This window comes from Anolis sagrei, chromosome 1 (genome assembly GCF_037176765.1).
Source record: "Anolis sagrei isolate rAnoSag1 chromosome 1, rAnoSag1.mat, whole genome shotgun sequence".
NCBI lineage: Eukaryota > Metazoa > Chordata > Lepidosauria > Squamata > Dactyloidae > Anolis > Anolis sagrei.
Window position 1 is genome coordinate 328,439,629 of NC_090021.1, and position 16,513 is coordinate 328,456,141.

Below are 16,513 nucleotides of genomic sequence, written 5' to 3' on the forward strand. Positions count from 1 at the left end.
GACTAGTTCTAGCTCAGCCCCAGATGCTGTTGAATATGGCCATATCTTTTTCTACCACTTATCCAGGTCACTTCTTCCTATTAGGCCCCGGAAATGAGCAGCCATAGACTATACTTATTATTGTTGTTGCCTGCTATAGCATTGCACCTAATTTCCTGAGCCCTCTAGAAATTGCACTTGCCTCGGCCTGGCAACGCCTCATCCATAGTTTTTCTTTTTCTGATACGAGAATGCCTTGAACAGGCAGGATTATTTTAAATATATATGTGCTATTGTGATTTTTATGCATATATTGCTTAGTTAATTTTATGTTTATGTTGTTTACTCTGTATGTATTGATGATGTTACTTGGAGAGATAGAGCGGTATATCAATAACGTTTTGTTCTTCTTCTTAAGGCGGGACTGGATGGACATCTATCGAGGCTGCTTTGATTTTTGTGTACCTTCTAGAATATGTTGGTGGCTTGTCAAAGTTGCAGGATTCATGTTTCCTTGTTGCATGATTTACGTTGCAGCAGGCAAGACTGCCTTTATGGGTCAGGGGAGCAAGTTTAGCTTGCTCCCCTGGCCCAAAACTGCCTTTTACTCATGAATACATCTTGGAGCTGCTGGGTAGATACAGGAATTCAATGCAAATTTGTGACCTCTTTAACTTTCCTACACTTCTGTCCTGCAAATAGTGAACTTTATGAAATACACATGTATTGATCTGATGTTTGGGGCCAAGTCTGAAGGGTCTTCCATAACATCAAAGATTCTTCCCTCTAAGTTGCTCTGTTCATCGGCAGCCCCGTTTACCGCCTCTTCTGAAGAGCTACTTATGGAGATTTCCATGCCTGATTAATCGCAACAGTTTGCGAGATAAGAATAAAGACAAATGATTATTTAAACCTGCTTACTTACCATGACTTTCCTCTCTCGATCTGCGCTAGAGTGCCAGCTGATGAAGACAGAGAGACCTAAACCAAACACATTCATCATCAGATGCCTCCAGTGGACCACAGTAATTGAAAGGACGTTTCATGTGGAGACTCCGGAGGAGCGGTATGTTTCCTTCAGATTTAAATACAAGAGCAACTTGCAAAAGCAGATGTAAACGTTCAGCGTTATTAGTGTGCAGCTCCTGCTCAAAGCTTTTTTGTATTGCTTTGGGACTGTGGGCTTGAGAGTCTGGTTTTCTTTGGAGTTCACTTTTGTCTCCCGCTGAGTGGGTGGCAGAAGAGAGGTCCTCATATGAGGAATTGGGGTTTTTTTCTGTGTGCATGTGTGAGTATTTATTTATTTACTAGCTGTACCTGCCATGCGTTGCTGTGGCCAGCCTTCCCTCCCTCTTTCTTTCTCTCCTTCCTTCGTTTTCTTTTTTTCTTTCATTCTCTCCTTCCTTCTTTCTCTTCCTCTTCCTCCCTTCTCTACCTATTTTTGGACTGCAACTCCCAGTAGTCCTTCTGATCTACCTACCTACCTGTCTCGGTCTAATCCAGTGGTTCTCAACCAGAGGGTTCCCATGTGTTTTGGCCTACAACTCCCAGAAATCCTATCCAGTTTACCAGCTGTTAGGATTTCTGAGAGTTGAAGGCAAAAACTTCTGGGGACCCACAGGTTGAGAACCACTGATCTAATCTATCTATCTGGATAATTGCTAGGAGTTGCAGTCCAGGAATAGGGGATTGGAAATATGGAGGAATTGGGATGCTCTCAAAGAAATCCAAAGAGAAGAAAGGTAGCAGCTTGGAACCAGTGCATTTGGATCATCCTCCTCTCCTAAAGGGCCTGGTCTAGGGGATGCTGGGAGCTGTAGTCTGGAAGAGAATGTGGATATGCTATTTTGTGTTTTGGTTGCCATGCGCTATAGCATCTCTTTGGGTTATTTTTTATTTTATTTTTTTGCTTTTAAGTCCTTTCTGCTGTGTTTTTCAGTGTTTTTATGAGTGATGGTTACTCGTTGGCCTGATAGCTGTCTTGTGTCCAAATTTGGTGTCAATTCATCCAGTGGTTTTTGAGTCATGGTAATCCCACAAACGAACATTACATTTTTATTTATATAGTTTTACGATATTTGTTCTCCGCCCTTCTCACCTGAAAGGGGACTCAGAGTGGCCTTACAATAGACAGCAATTCGAGTACACACAAATTTGTATGTACAGTAGAGTCTCACTTATCCAAACTTCACTCATCCAACATTCTATATTATCCAACGCAATCTGCCTCCTGCCTGGATCCACATCTGTTTCAATACATTGCAATGTTTTGGTACTAAATTCGTAAATACAGTAATTACTACACAATGTTACCATGTATTGAACTGTTTTTTCTGTCGATTTGTTGTAAAACATGATGTTTTGGTGCTTAATTTGTAAAATTGTAACATAATTTGACGTTTAATAAGCTTTTCCTTAATCCCTCCTTATGATCCAACATTTTCGCTTATCCATAGCCTCATTTTCTTGCTTTCTCTTTCCTTATTTGAGATTTGTCTATTATTGTCAGTCGCAACAAATGTTTTGTTTTTTTTTTGCTATGACCATCAGATGTTCTTGACCAGGGGTCCTCAAACTTTTTAAACAGAGGGCCAGGTCACAGTCCCTCAAACTGTTGGAGGGCCGGATTATAATTTGAAAAAAACATGAATGAATTCCTATGCACACTGCACATATTTTATTTGTAGTGCAAAAAAACCACTTTAAACAATACAATAATTAAAATGAACAATTTTAACAAATATAAACTTATTAGTATTTCAATGGGAAGTATGGGCCTACTTTTGGCTGATTTTTTTTTTGTCGTGTCAGGTTGTTGTTGTTGTTGTTATTTATTTATTTATTTATTTCAAAGTTTTATATACCGAGCTTCTCACCTCATAAGAAGGACTCAGCCCGGTTTCCAACCATAAAAACACATACAATCGGTAAAGTATCAAAATACACATTACAATAAAACATTAAAAAAGCACATATATTTAAAACTATAGTGGTCAGTCGTCATACTAAAATCGAATATACACCGTCTTCCATCCAGATCATTGTCTCATTCTTCGAAGGCCTGTCTCCATAACCATGACTTCACCTGTTTCCTGAATGTCAGGATTGTTGGGGCGGTTCTAACCTCTGGCGGGAGAGAGTTCCAGAGTCGTGGGGCCACTACCGAGAAGGCCCTGCCCTCGTCCCCACCAGCCGCGCTTGTGAGGCCGGTGGGACCGAGAGCAGGGCCCCTCCAGACAATCTTAGTAATCTTGATGGTTCGTAGGGGAGAATACGTTCGGAGAGGTAAACCGGGCCGGAGTCGTTTAAGGCTTTATAGGTTAACACCAGCACTTTGAATTGTGCTCGAATTGTGCTTGAATTGTGTGTTGTGGTGGTGGTGGTGGTGGTGTGCTTTCAAGCCATTTCAGACTTAGGTTGACCCTGAGTGAGGCCCTTGGAGGGCAGTATCCGGCCCCCGGACCTTAGTTTGAGGACCCTTGTTCTTGAGGGTCTCTGGCAGAAAGGTATGTCACATCACTTGCTAATTGTGCAATTCCTTTTCACAACTACTTCTGGTGCTGTTTGTTTTTCTCAGGGAAGAATGGACAAAAGCCATCCAAACAGTAGCAGACAGCCTTAAAAAGCAAGAGGAGGAAATCATGGACTTTAGATCGGGTTCCCCCAGTGATAACTCGGGTGCCGAAGAAATGGAAATTTCTATGACGAAACCAAAACACAAAGTAGTAAGTATTCGGTTACAGTGAGTGGATGTTTCCCCACTCCTCCCAAAAAGACCTGCTGATTCCCTGGGGCAGCCTTGTCCAACTTGGTGCCTTCCAATGTCACCAAAAACTCCCTCCATCCAGCTGCCATAGCCATTGGCGAAGGATATTGTGCTGCCATACATCTGTGATGTCTTGAGATTCCTTGGAACCTTTGCCGATGTGATACCATCCCAGTGCTACTAGACTTCCTCTCATCTTTCTGGCAACTGGCATGCAGATATTGCATGTTGAGTATTCAAGAACTGAGAACTCATTCCTCATTCCTCTCTCTATATAGGAGTCCCTCCCCACCTTTCAGCTGGCCTGATCAACTATCTTGTTTGCCTTCTCATTTTCTCTCTCTTACAGATGCAATTAACCTTTTGTTTTTGTATCTATTGCCAGCATGACCTTGTTGTTGGCTTGCCCCCCCCTCCCCCCCCCCCCCCCCCCGGTTATGGGACTCCCTTCCTGGCAATATTAGATCAGCCCCCTCCCTCCTGTCCTTCAGAAGGATGGTGAAAACCTGGCTGTGGAACCAAGCCTTTAGGCTAGTTCAGTGAGGCAAAATGGTGTCCTGAGATGGTTTTTAAGCAACTTTTAATGTGAATAAGTGATTTTTAATGTTTCTATATATATTTATGGTATATATTTATGTCCCGGCATTGAATGTTTGCCGTATATAAGTTGTGCTCCGCCCTGAGTCCTCTGCGGGGTGAGAAGGGCGGAATATAAATGTTTTAAATAAATAATAAATAACTCTGGGTCTGCCTGTACAGCTGAAGCATTTTATTCAGAGCACACTGTGAACATTGCACATTGTTGCTAATGGATTTTTGTAAATTGGCGGCATTCTGAAACATTTTGTTGTTGCCAATTTTTTCAGTACCCCAACATTGAGCTAAAACAGTGTTTCTCAACCTGGGGGTCGGGACCCCTGAGGGGGTCGCGAAGGGGTGTCAGAGGGTTCGCCAAAGACCATCAGAAAACACAGTATTTTCTGTTGGCCATGGGGGTTCTATGTGGAAAGTTTGGCCCAATTCTATCATTGGTGGGGTTCAGAATGCTCTTTGATTGGAGGTGAACTATAAATCCCAGCAACTATAACTCCCAAATGTCAAAGTCTATTTTCCCCAAACCCCATCAGTGTTCATATTTGGGCATATTGAGTATCCGTGCCAAGTTTGGTCCAGATCCATCATTGTTTGAGCCCACAGTGCTCTCTGGATGTAGGCGAACTACAACTCCCAAACTCAAGGTCAATGCCCAACAAACCCTTCCAGTATTTTCTGTTGATCATGGGAGTTCTCTGTCCCAACTTTGGTTCAATTCTATTGTTGGTGGGGTTCGGAATGCTCTTTGTTTACATGTTAACTGTAAATCCCAGCAACTACAATTCCCAAATGACAGAAGTAATTTCCCCACCAACCCCACCAGTATTCAAATTTGGGCATACCGGGTATTTGCTCCAGTGAATGAAAATACATCCTGCAGATCATTATTTACATGGCGATTCATAATGTTAGGGTTATGGTTGGGGGTCACCACAACATGAGGAACTGTATTAAGGGGTCACGGCATTAGGAAAGTTGAGAACCACTGAGCTAAAGGGACCCCATGTGGGATCAGGACCCACCATTTATGAAGCAGTGCTCTGTAAGGAACAAGAGCCTAAACTAGTTGGATTTTGGTCTTCACCCAACAAGGCTCTACTTCAGCTCTCATAATCATTTAAACAAGTTTGATTTGTATCTCTAGATTTTGTGATAAGCTCTGTTATGGGGATCCTGCTCTTCCCCGAAAGGACAATTCACAGAATTGGCTTGATCTCAAAGATAACTGGCAATAGCTGGTCTCCTTGTAGTACAGGATCTTCAAGGATATCAATCCTTCTGCTTAGTTTGTATATAGTTTTGAAAGTGTCAGCTGTAACTTCCTTTTAAATTGTGTTTCCAACAGACTATGAATGAATTTGAATACCTTAAGCTACTGGGGAAAGGTACTTTTGGAAAAGTCATCCTGGTGAAAGAAAAAGCCACAGGACGATATTACGCAATGAAAATTCTGAAGAAGGAAGTAATTGTTGCAAAGGTAGGAAGATTTGGAGGAATGTTTTCACTTTGAACTCTGAATATGTTTTAATGGTTTTTAACTGGGAATTTTTGAAATACTGTTTATATTTAATGTTTACATATTTGTATATTTTAAATTGTATGCTGATGCTTTTATTATAAGCTGCTTTGAGTCTCCTGCAGGAAAGCTAAAGCAGGGTATAAATAAATATAATAATTATTTTGTTTATTGTGTCAAAAGCAAATTGAGGATACAGTTATAATGTATAGGAAAACCACAAACAAAGTTAAAAACTTGGCATTATACTAAATGTCCTTGCCACTTGGAGTGCCTCTGGTGTTGCAGTAAGCAGGTCCTCCATTGTGCATGTGGCAGGACTCAGACTACATTGTGGTAAGTGGTCTGTGGATTGGTCTTCTCCACACTCGCATGTCGTGGACTCCACTTTGTAGCCCCATTTCTTAAGATTGGCTCTTCATCTCATGGAGCCAGAGTGCAGTCTGTTCAGCTCCTTCCAAATCGCCAATCTTCTGTGTGCCCAGGACGGAGTTTCTCATTTGGTATCAGCCACTGATTGAGGTTCCGTGTTTTAATCTGCCACTTTTGGACTCTTGCTTGCTGAGGTATTCCTGTGAGTGTCCTGGTAGATCTTAGGAGGCTGTTTCTTGATTTGAGGCATTGGTTTGCTGGCTGGTATCCAAAAAGGGGATGGCCCGGAGATGTCACTTCCTTGGTCCTTTCATTACAGGCTGCTACTTTCTGACGGTTGTCAGGTGGTGCAGTACCAGCTAAGCAGTATAATTTCTCCAGTGGTGTTGGGCGTAGACATCCTGTGATAGTGCAGCATGTCTCATTAAGAGCCACATCCACTGTTTTAACATGGTCAGATGCAGGCCTGTAGCCAGGATTCTGATTTGCTGGGGGGGGGGGGGGGGCTCTGAGGATCTACCCTAGCAAACATTTTGTATCGTTACCCCAATACCCCCATGCATATGGGATATATTGAGCATGGTGATCAGATCATGATATGAATAAACATAACAGTTTAAATAATGTACCAGTAAGGCCTTCTCGCGGACCACCCTGAGAATTTCAGGGGGGGGGGGAACTGAAGCTCCTCAAGCCCCCCCCCCCCCCCCCCCGCTACATGTCAGATGTATTACAGCACTGGGCATGCATATTCAGCAGCAGAGTAGCAAAGCACCAGTGCAGATGTCTTCACTGTATCTGGTTGTGATCCCCAGGTTGTGCCAGTGAGCTTTCATATGATGTTATTTCTAGCACCTGCTTTTTGCTAGATATTTATGCAGTGGTTTTATAAGTCAGAGCACAATCCAGAGTAACTCCAAGGTGTGTTGATGTGCTGCAATGCTCCAGTGGGATTATAGAATCATAGAGTTGGAAGAGACCTCATGTGCCATCCAGTCCAGCTCCCTGCCAAGAAGCAGGAAAATTGCATTCAAAGCAACCCTGACAGATGGCCACCCAGCCTCTGTTTAAAAGGCCACAAAGAAGGAGCTTCCACCACAGAGGGTTCCACTGCTGAACAGCTCTCACAGTCAGGAGGTTCTTCCTAATGTTCAGGTGGAATCTTCTTTCCTATAGTTTGCAGCCATTGTTCCGCATCCTAGTCTCCAGGGCAGCAGAAAACAAGTTTGCTCCCTCCTCCCTATGACTTTCCCTCACATCCCAGGTAATCTCCAGAGCTTGAGTATTATTATTATTATTATTAATAATAATAATAATAATAATAATTGTAGCAGTAGTAGTAGTGGTAATGTCAGCCTTGGTTTCCGTTCAGTTGAGAATGGAGTGAAGGTGGAGGGATACCCTTCAGCAGGCCCTCACCTTCACTGGGGTTTGGGGCACAAGACCCCCACGAAAGTGGGGAAAGCATGAATTGGAAAAGTGTATGTGTGTGTGGGAGGGGTGTTACTCAAGGAAACCCTTCTATACAAATTATAGAAACTGTAGACGCTCCATGACAATTCTGTGATTCCTGCAAGTTCACGTTCTGACATACTTCCAACCTTACTGCCTTTTGAGTGAGAGTTTTATGATGAGAGATACTTTGACTTTATTTTGTAAGACTTCTAGGAATGCTACTACTCATAATGTGATTTGTGAACTTTATTTGTGCCTCTGTCAAAATCCTATCACTCTGGTTGTGGCTATATATAACCCATCACTTTTTTGATTGTGCTGCAGGATGAAGTGGCGCATACCCTGACGGAAAACCGGGTTTTGCAGAACTCTAGGCATCCTTTCTTAACGGTAAGCATCTTACATTTAAGTCTCAAAGAGTGGCTCATCTTGGTTGTTTTCGTTAGCAGAGGTGGGATTCAAGAAATTATGTTCTTTCCAGATTGGATTGTGACGAAGTGAAGTGCAGTTGGTCCTCCACTCTTGCAGGGATCCTGTGAGAAGATTTCTCTATGGACTGCCAAAGGTTGACAATGGAATAGCATTGGAGGACCTACAAATGTCCAGAGAAGAGCTCTCTTTAGGAATCTCTAGGTTCTTCAGCACAAGTCTGTGGCAAACCTTTGCTATAGAGTAGGCATGAGTAAACGTTGGCTCTCCATATGTTTTGGACTTCAACTCCCACACCTCCTTTTGGGAGGAGGCTGACCTTTGAGATCATAACCTTTTGGAAAACCAGATGCTCCATAGCCTTTTAGAAGCATGACCATTTGGAGATGAATTGTCATTCGCTACCATTTGGAATGATCATAACCTTTATGTAAAGTATGATCATTCTGAGAAAAGCTAAAAACTTGTTTGGGTCAGTTTTCTCTTTAGTGGTAGATGATTATAGTATTCATGCAAAGTAAATTAGGTTTCTCAGTTGTTAGACTGATATACCTGGTTGTCTCCTTGAACTGCTAGGAACAAAGATTATGCCAATATACAAAATATATAGCAGATCTTCAGAAGTGTTATTTCAGTTGCCCAAAAACATCTACTCTCCCATAAAAAAATGCTTTCAAGAAACAAAAATAAGTAGTATTCTTTAAAAGAAACATATCTAGTTTACTCACAACCTTCATGTATTCAGCATAGGTAAAAGGTAAAGGTTTCCCTTGACATTAAGTCTAGTTGTGTCCAACTCTGCGGGGTGGTGCTCATCTCCATTTCTAAGTCAAAGAGCCAGCGTTGTCCGTAGACACCATCCTAGGTCAGGGGGCCAGGTTTTGAAGTACTTGGCAGAAGCTGGGCCTAACAGTGGGAGCTTGCCCTGCTCCCCAGATTTGAATCACCGACCTTTCGGTCAGCAAGTTCAGCAGCTCAGCGGTTTAACCTACTGCACCACTAGGGAGCCCTATTCATCATACAGGCGTATTGCTTGTTAATCCAGTTATAGATAGATTTTGAAGTAGTTTTTCTCTACAGATAACACAGAACATCTTTTTTTAGAATCAACAGCAAAATCTTTCCTTTCTGAGTGTCAAATGGAGTCTCAGTCTGAATAGTCCCAGATCTGATCATGTGGTCTGCAGCCCCTCCCACAACCTCAAAAACATAGATAAGAAGCTGCATACCAGAACATACATACACAATACAGTAAGCAACAGGATTATATACAAATTACTAATGCAGGCTTGAAGAAAGTTGCTATTTCCAACAATTCCTAACATCTGGTGGCTGTTAGGAATTGTGGGAGTTGAAGTCCAAAACACCTGAAGGGCCAAAGTTTGCCCAGGGCTGCTATAAAGTCATTGTGGAGTATCTAGAAATTTCCACAGAGAACATATTAATAAAATTTATGACTAACCAAATCAGAGAGTGTTAGACTTGTATATGTGGAGGGTTGACGGTACTTGATAGTTTGATGTTCTCCATTATTCGGAATTGGAACCACTTCATGGAGGAATAATATTTGCTGTGATTAGATTGTGGAGATTAAAAGCCAGTGTTTTGTTTACTGTCCTGATTTTAGAGTTGTTTTTTTTAATTCTGGTTGCCAGATTTTGTTCATTTTCATGCTTTTTCCTTTCTGTTGAAATTGTCCACATGCTTGTGGATTTCAGTTAGGATAAGTACACTCAGGGCTCCATATCAATGTCATATAATTTATAATATTATAATGTAATACAATATAATACTCATAATAATATGATATTATCATTATATATTTATATTACATGTAATATTACTAATAATATTACAATATAATGGTATAATATAATATAGTAATATTTAATATTGATATTGTACTATGCTAATAATATATATTGTGTGTATATATATCTTGTAAGCCACTCTGAGTCCCCTTTGTGGTGAGAAGGGCGGCATATAAATGTCGTAAATAAATAAATAAATAATATCCACAGATCTTAAAACTTTGGATTCCACAGTCCAGTGGATTCCACAAACAGCAACCTGATTAATAACAACTAGTGGATTCCCAATGAGATTTACCAGAGTTGGATAAAGTAAATAAAGTCTTGTTATGAATCCTGAAAACAGTGTCTTCTAAAACTCATTCATACTTTGGGGTGTCATTTATTATCTGAGTCCAAAGCTGTGACTTCTTCTGAATACCCAGCTGAAGCTTTGAGGCTGGTGGCCAAGGCAAACAAGGTGGAGTGTGTCCTAACAAACTGCTGGTTCTCGTGATGTAGGAATGTGTGTGATGTTGGAAACAACCACTTCCTGTAGGGGAGGGGTGGGAGGAAACAAGTAAGAGAGAAATCAACCCCCCCCCCCCCCCACTATCACCTTTCCTAATGTTTCTCTGCACATTCTGTGCTTGCAATTTGAGTGCAAGTTTGTTTTGGTCAAGTGCTTTGGCTGGCTGCCATCCATGAAACTGCAGCAAAGAGCCAGAGGAAAGGGGAGGGCAGTGTGATGTTTTCCTTGATGCCACTGCGTCACATAGGACTGGAAATATCCATTCTAGACCTTGTGGGCTGTGACTTAGGGATTAGTCTTGAAAAAGTTGTTTTTCCAAGCTCTGCAGCTTTCTCCTTGTTTTGATTCCTGGACCCTGCGTGGATACCCAAATCCATGGATGCTCAAGTCCCATTATGTATACAGTGGTGTGATAAAATTGTGTCCCTTATTTAAAATAGAAAAATTGAGGTGTACTTTGAGGAAACCCCCAGTGGTGCAGCAGGTTAACCCGCTGAGCTGCAGAACTTGCTGAATAAAAGGTCAGCGGCTCGAATCTGGGGAGCAGGGTGAGCTCCTGCTGTTAGGCCCAGCTTGGCAGAACTTAGTAGTTCAAAAACATGCAAATGTGAGTAGATCAATAGGTACCGCTCTGATGGGAAGGTAATGGCGCTGCATGCAGTCATGCTGGCCACATGACCTTGGAGGTGTCTACGTACAACACCGGCTCTTTGGCTGAGAAATTTATTTATTTCGTGTACTTCTACCCCGCCCTTCTCAACCCCCCCCCCCCCGAGGGGGGACTCAGGGTGGCTTACAAAAGGCACAATTCGATGCCTGCACAATAATAATGGAGATGAGGAGCACACCACCCCCAGAGCTGGACATGACTAGACTTAATGGTTAAGGAGAAACCTTTACCTTACTTTACTTTTGGGAATTTATTTTATTTTGGGGCATATGTTCAAGCTGTGGATTGTGGAATCCAATGATTCAGGATCTGTGGATATGGAGCACTGACTGTACTTATCCTGGTTGAGGCACTGAGCCCTTCCTCAAACGTAAGCCCTATCCTCCATACTTCACAGATGCCCCATTCTCACCTTCCCTTTAGTACATCTACCTGCGTTCTCCTTGTTGCCTGCTGTTCCCATTCTCTCTCCCCACTTGGCATCCTATATAGCAAATCTACCTGGCCACATCTCTCTCTGGCTATTTTCCATCACTGGTAGCTAGGTGTCATCTGCGCCTTTGTTGATAGATTCAAGTAACTATATTTAATGATAATTGGAACGAGTGGGTTAGAAAACTATCATTGTAGGCATGCCAGAATCAGAATTGCCCATGCCATAGGTAATTTCTGATTTCTATATATGCTTGTGAACGTTGATAGGAAGAGAACTGGTCCATTCTTAAATGTGACACAAGAGGACACAATTTTCCTGCATCTTGGCAAGGGGTTGGACTGGATGGCCCACAAGGTCTCTTCCAACTCTATGATTCTATAGGAGAAGTTTTATAGGTATCATGGACTTCCATAAAGACCAGTTCAATGCATCCTAGAACAAATCAAGGCAGAACTTGTCAGAAATATTTATTTATTTATTTACTGTATTTATACCCCGCTCTTCTCAACCCGGAAGGGGACTCAGAGCGGCTTACAGATTATGGCAACATTCAATGCCGCATCATACAACAAATAATAAATAAAACATATCAAATTATAAAACAATTAAACCATATAAATGCAGTGAGTGCAACATCAAATAATATAACATATCAAATTATAAAACATTCAAAACCTCTAAATTCAATAAAATATATTAAAAATAGTTTTAATGGAGCATATGAAATATTAACTAGGTATTTTTAATTACCAAAATGTGAGTCAATCACTGAAAGAGTTAAATGGATGCAATGACTCAGCAAAAGCTGCAGTTCAATACAAGCAGATGTGTCTGTATCTTAGTAGACCTCAGTCTGGGAGAGGTCTCTGTGGGAGAAGGGCCTCAGTGTGAGGTAGTCCTCAGTGTGAGTTAGTCCCCAGTGTGAGGTAGTCCTTAGTGTTAGTAGGCCTCTGTATTAGGAAGCCTGGTATGAGAAGCTTCGGAAGCTCCAGTGTGAAGGCTGCTGTGTGTAAAAAGCCACTGTGTGAAGCTCCTGTGTAACTTCGTTGTGAGAGAGGCTCTGTGAGAGCAAAGCTGTTTAATATCTGCATGAGAAAGAAGCCCAGCATGGAAGCAAAGAAGGAAGTATAAAGAACTTAGTTCGTGTTATGGAAACCTTGTTTTTGTAAATAGTGAAACCATATTGTAAAGAAATGCCTCCATGGAAGAGATAACATTGGTCTGTGTGTTTTTGTTCTTTTTATCACTTTTGATATGACTTTTGCTGGGTCACGCTGCTACTTAAAAGTTACTCTATATATGGGAAGAAACACCATATATATTACAAACTGTGATGAGCTCTGGGGGGAATGTATTGTCGAAGGCTTTCATGGCTGGAATCACTAGGTTCTTGTGGGTTTTTTCGGGCTATAGGGCCATGTTCTAGAGGCATTTCTCCTGACGTTTCACCTGCTTGCCATAGATGCAGGCGAAATGTCAGGAGAAATGCCTCTAGAACAAGGCCCTATAGCCCGAAAAAACCCACAAGAACCTAGCTCTAGGAGAGTTTACTTGCTCCTCTTGGAAATAGCTTGTCAAATAATATCAAATGGAAGTGTACTTAGTAGATACAACTTCTCTGCTTCCTGGCCATACACAAGGAGATGAGAAGTTGTATTGACTAAGTACACAGCTTGTGTCTCTTCTCTTGAGAATCACATAGATGCTTTCCAAGTTTGAAATGCGCTTCGATAGATGTCCCTGTGCTAGACAAGCCTCTTGGAGAGGACAAACCACATGGAGGATGTCAACCGTTGACAAGCTTCTCCTTGGGTCTGTTCTCTTGGGTTTCTTGGAATTGTTTGGCTTGGTTTTTCGAGAAGTAAGCTGATACATAGACCCTACCCTGATACAACAAGAGTGTTCATCTGCTTTATGACTTTTATTGGGATACACTTTTGCGTAATCTTGGGCGGTTTTTCTTGGTAAAACCACCCAGTGTCCTTGTCACACGCTTGTGTCTTATCTCTTCTTCTCCAGCTTCTGAATGTACTTGGGTTCTCGAAGGTTTTCTCTGAATAGAAATGCCCAAGATAGTATTAGGTCCACTTCATTTTGCTTTTTTATTATATATGTTTGTAGACTACTCTTATTATGGGTTGACCCTCCTTACCTCAGAATCTTAAATGCTTCGAAATTATTGTTTGAGAATATGACGCCTTTTCTTTCTGATGGCTCGGTGCATACAAACTTTGCTTCGTGCTCCAAATTATTTAAAATATTATTTATAAAATTACCCTCAATCTAAAGTACCATATATATTCAAGTATAAGCCGACCCAAATATAAGCCGAGGCACCTAATTTTAACACAAAATACTTGGAAAACATATTGACTTGAGTATAAGATGAGGTTAGGAAATGAATCAGGTAAATTTCAAAATAAAAATAGATCCCAATAAAATTACATTAATTGAGGCATCAGGAGGTTAATTGTTTTTGAGTATTTACATAAAACTGTAATTTAAGATAAGATTGTCCAACTCTGTTTTAACCATTATTCTAACCTTCTTCAATGTAAATGAATTTACGTATCCTTACAATAATAATAAAGGGAGTAAAATAATGAATATAATAATAGAATAAAATAATAAATATAATAATAATAACAATAATAATAAATGTAATAATATTAATAATAAATAGAGCAAAATAATGAATGTAATAAAATAATAATAATAATAGAGTAAAATAATATAAAAGTAATAATAACAATAATAATTAAGTAAAATAATAAATGTAATTGTAAAAATAGAGTAAAATAATAAATGTAATTATAGAGTAAAATAATCCATGTAATAATAAAACAGTAAAGTAATAATGCAATCATAATAATATAGTAAAATAATGTAAATTTAATCATAATAATATTAGAGTACAGTAACAAATGTAATAATAAAAATAAAATAATGAATATAATAATAATAAATAATAAGAGTAAAATAATGTAAATGTATTAATAACAATAATAATTAAGTAATAAATGTAATAATAAAAATAGAGTAAAATAATGAATGTAATAATAATAAGAGTACAATTAATTGTAAAATTAATAGCGTAAAATAATAACTGTAATAAAAATAATAGAGTAAAAGAATGTAAATGTAATAATAATAATAGAGTAAAATAATAAATGTAATATAATAATAATTATAATAATAATAATAACAACAACAACAACAGAGTAAAATAATAAATAACCTTGACTCGAGTATAAGCCAAGAGGGACTTCATCAGCCTTAAAAAAAGGGCTGAAAAATTCGGCTTATACTCGGCTATATCGAGTAAATGAATTTTGTGTTGAGACTTGGATCTCATTTCCCACATACCTCATTATATATATGCAAACATTCCAGTATATATTTTAAAAGTAAAATCCTGTAGTTTGGGGCTGCACCAGCATTTTTTGGCCAAGAAAGCTGAAGAACGTTTAAAACTCGCAACTCCCCCGATTCCATAGCATTGAGCCATGGCAGTTAAAGTATTAATCCTACAATGTAGATGCACCCCTAAATCTACCCCAATATGGGATGCTGGCTGGAAATGGTGGTGAGAGGATTATAGTCTGTCGTATTGTACCATTCAGGGGTTCTGTGACTGATGCTAAAATATATTAGTGTTGAAAGGATCTTCTAATTTTTTTGAAAATAAGTGGGCTAGAGAATCAACTTTATTATTGTTTTTCAGTTCTGATGCCATCAAAATAATTACTGATGATGAAAAAGTCCCAGAGTCCTGTAAATGGAGAGATGTTCTCAGAGTTATAATCTTTCCAAGCCATGCTAATAACTTGTTCTTAGTTATTTTTTTAAAACAAGGATTTCTTTTTTTATGTAGGCTTTGAAGTATTCCTTCCAGACACATGACCGGCTGTGCTTTGTGATGGAGTATGCTAATGGAGGCGAGGTAAGTATCACATGCACTGCAGTCAAACAGCCTTATGTGCTTCTTGATGTGCTATGTCAGTGGGCAGTGGGTTGCATCTCGAGGTCTGAGGATTAGCAGGGAAGGAATCCCAATGGAGCATTGCGGCACACCAAAATACCCGGGAGTCACTCTGGACCATGCTCTGACGTATAAGAAGCACTGCTTGAATATCAAGCAAAAAGTGAGTGCTAGAAATAATATCATATGAAAGCTGACTGGCACAACCTGGGGATCACAACCAGACACAGTGAAGACATCTGCCGTTGCGCTTTGCTACTCTGTTGCTGAACGCATGCCCAGTGTGGATCACATCTCACCACATTAAAGAGTGGATGTGGCTCTTAACGAGACATGCCGCATTATCACAGTATGTGTCTACACTCTACACTGCTGGAGAAATTATACTGTTTAGCCGATATTGAATCACCTGATGTCCGCCGGGAAATAGCAGCCTGTAATGAAAGGACCAAGGCATTGACGTCTCCGGCTCATGCTCTGTTCAGATATCAGCCAGCAAGCCAATGCCTCAAATCAAGAAACAGTCTCCTAAGATCCTAAGCAGACAAAAAAACCCAGCAGAATGGACTTTAAACCCCCCCCCCAAAATAAACCATATATACATATACACATACATTCATATACATATACACATGCACATGTAATACATACAGATACACACATATATATATGCCAGCGCACACAAATATACACATATACGCATATATACATATACCAATACATACACACATATATGCATATACACAAGCACACACATATACACAATATACATATACACATATAAACACAAATATATACACACGTATACACACACATATATAATATAATATATATTATTATTATTATCACACACACACACACACACACATATATATATATATATATATATATACATACATACATACACACAAACACACATATATACACAAATATACACACACATAAACACATGCACAGACTGGGTCACAGCAATGCATGGCAGGAGACAGCTA

At 39.9% G+C, this 16,513-nt stretch overlaps 1 protein-coding gene across 2 annotated transcripts in view; it reads left to right on the plus strand.

Moving 5' to 3' along the window:
* Positions 1-16,513, plus strand: part of AKT1 (AKT serine/threonine kinase 1) — a 160,819-nt gene that overhangs the window by 110,441 nt on the left and 33,865 nt on the right. For both annotated transcript variants that reach the window (XM_060754619.2, XM_060754627.2), the window contains exons 4-8: positions 934-1,045; positions 3,557-3,704; positions 5,685-5,816; positions 8,007-8,072; positions 15,414-15,482. In XM_060754619.2, the coding sequence (XP_060610602.1) occupies positions 934-1,045; positions 3,557-3,704; positions 5,685-5,816; positions 8,007-8,072; positions 15,414-15,482 (527 nt within the window). The remainder of the gene's footprint in view (positions 1-933; positions 1,046-3,556; positions 3,705-5,684; positions 5,817-8,006; positions 8,073-15,413; positions 15,483-16,513) is intronic.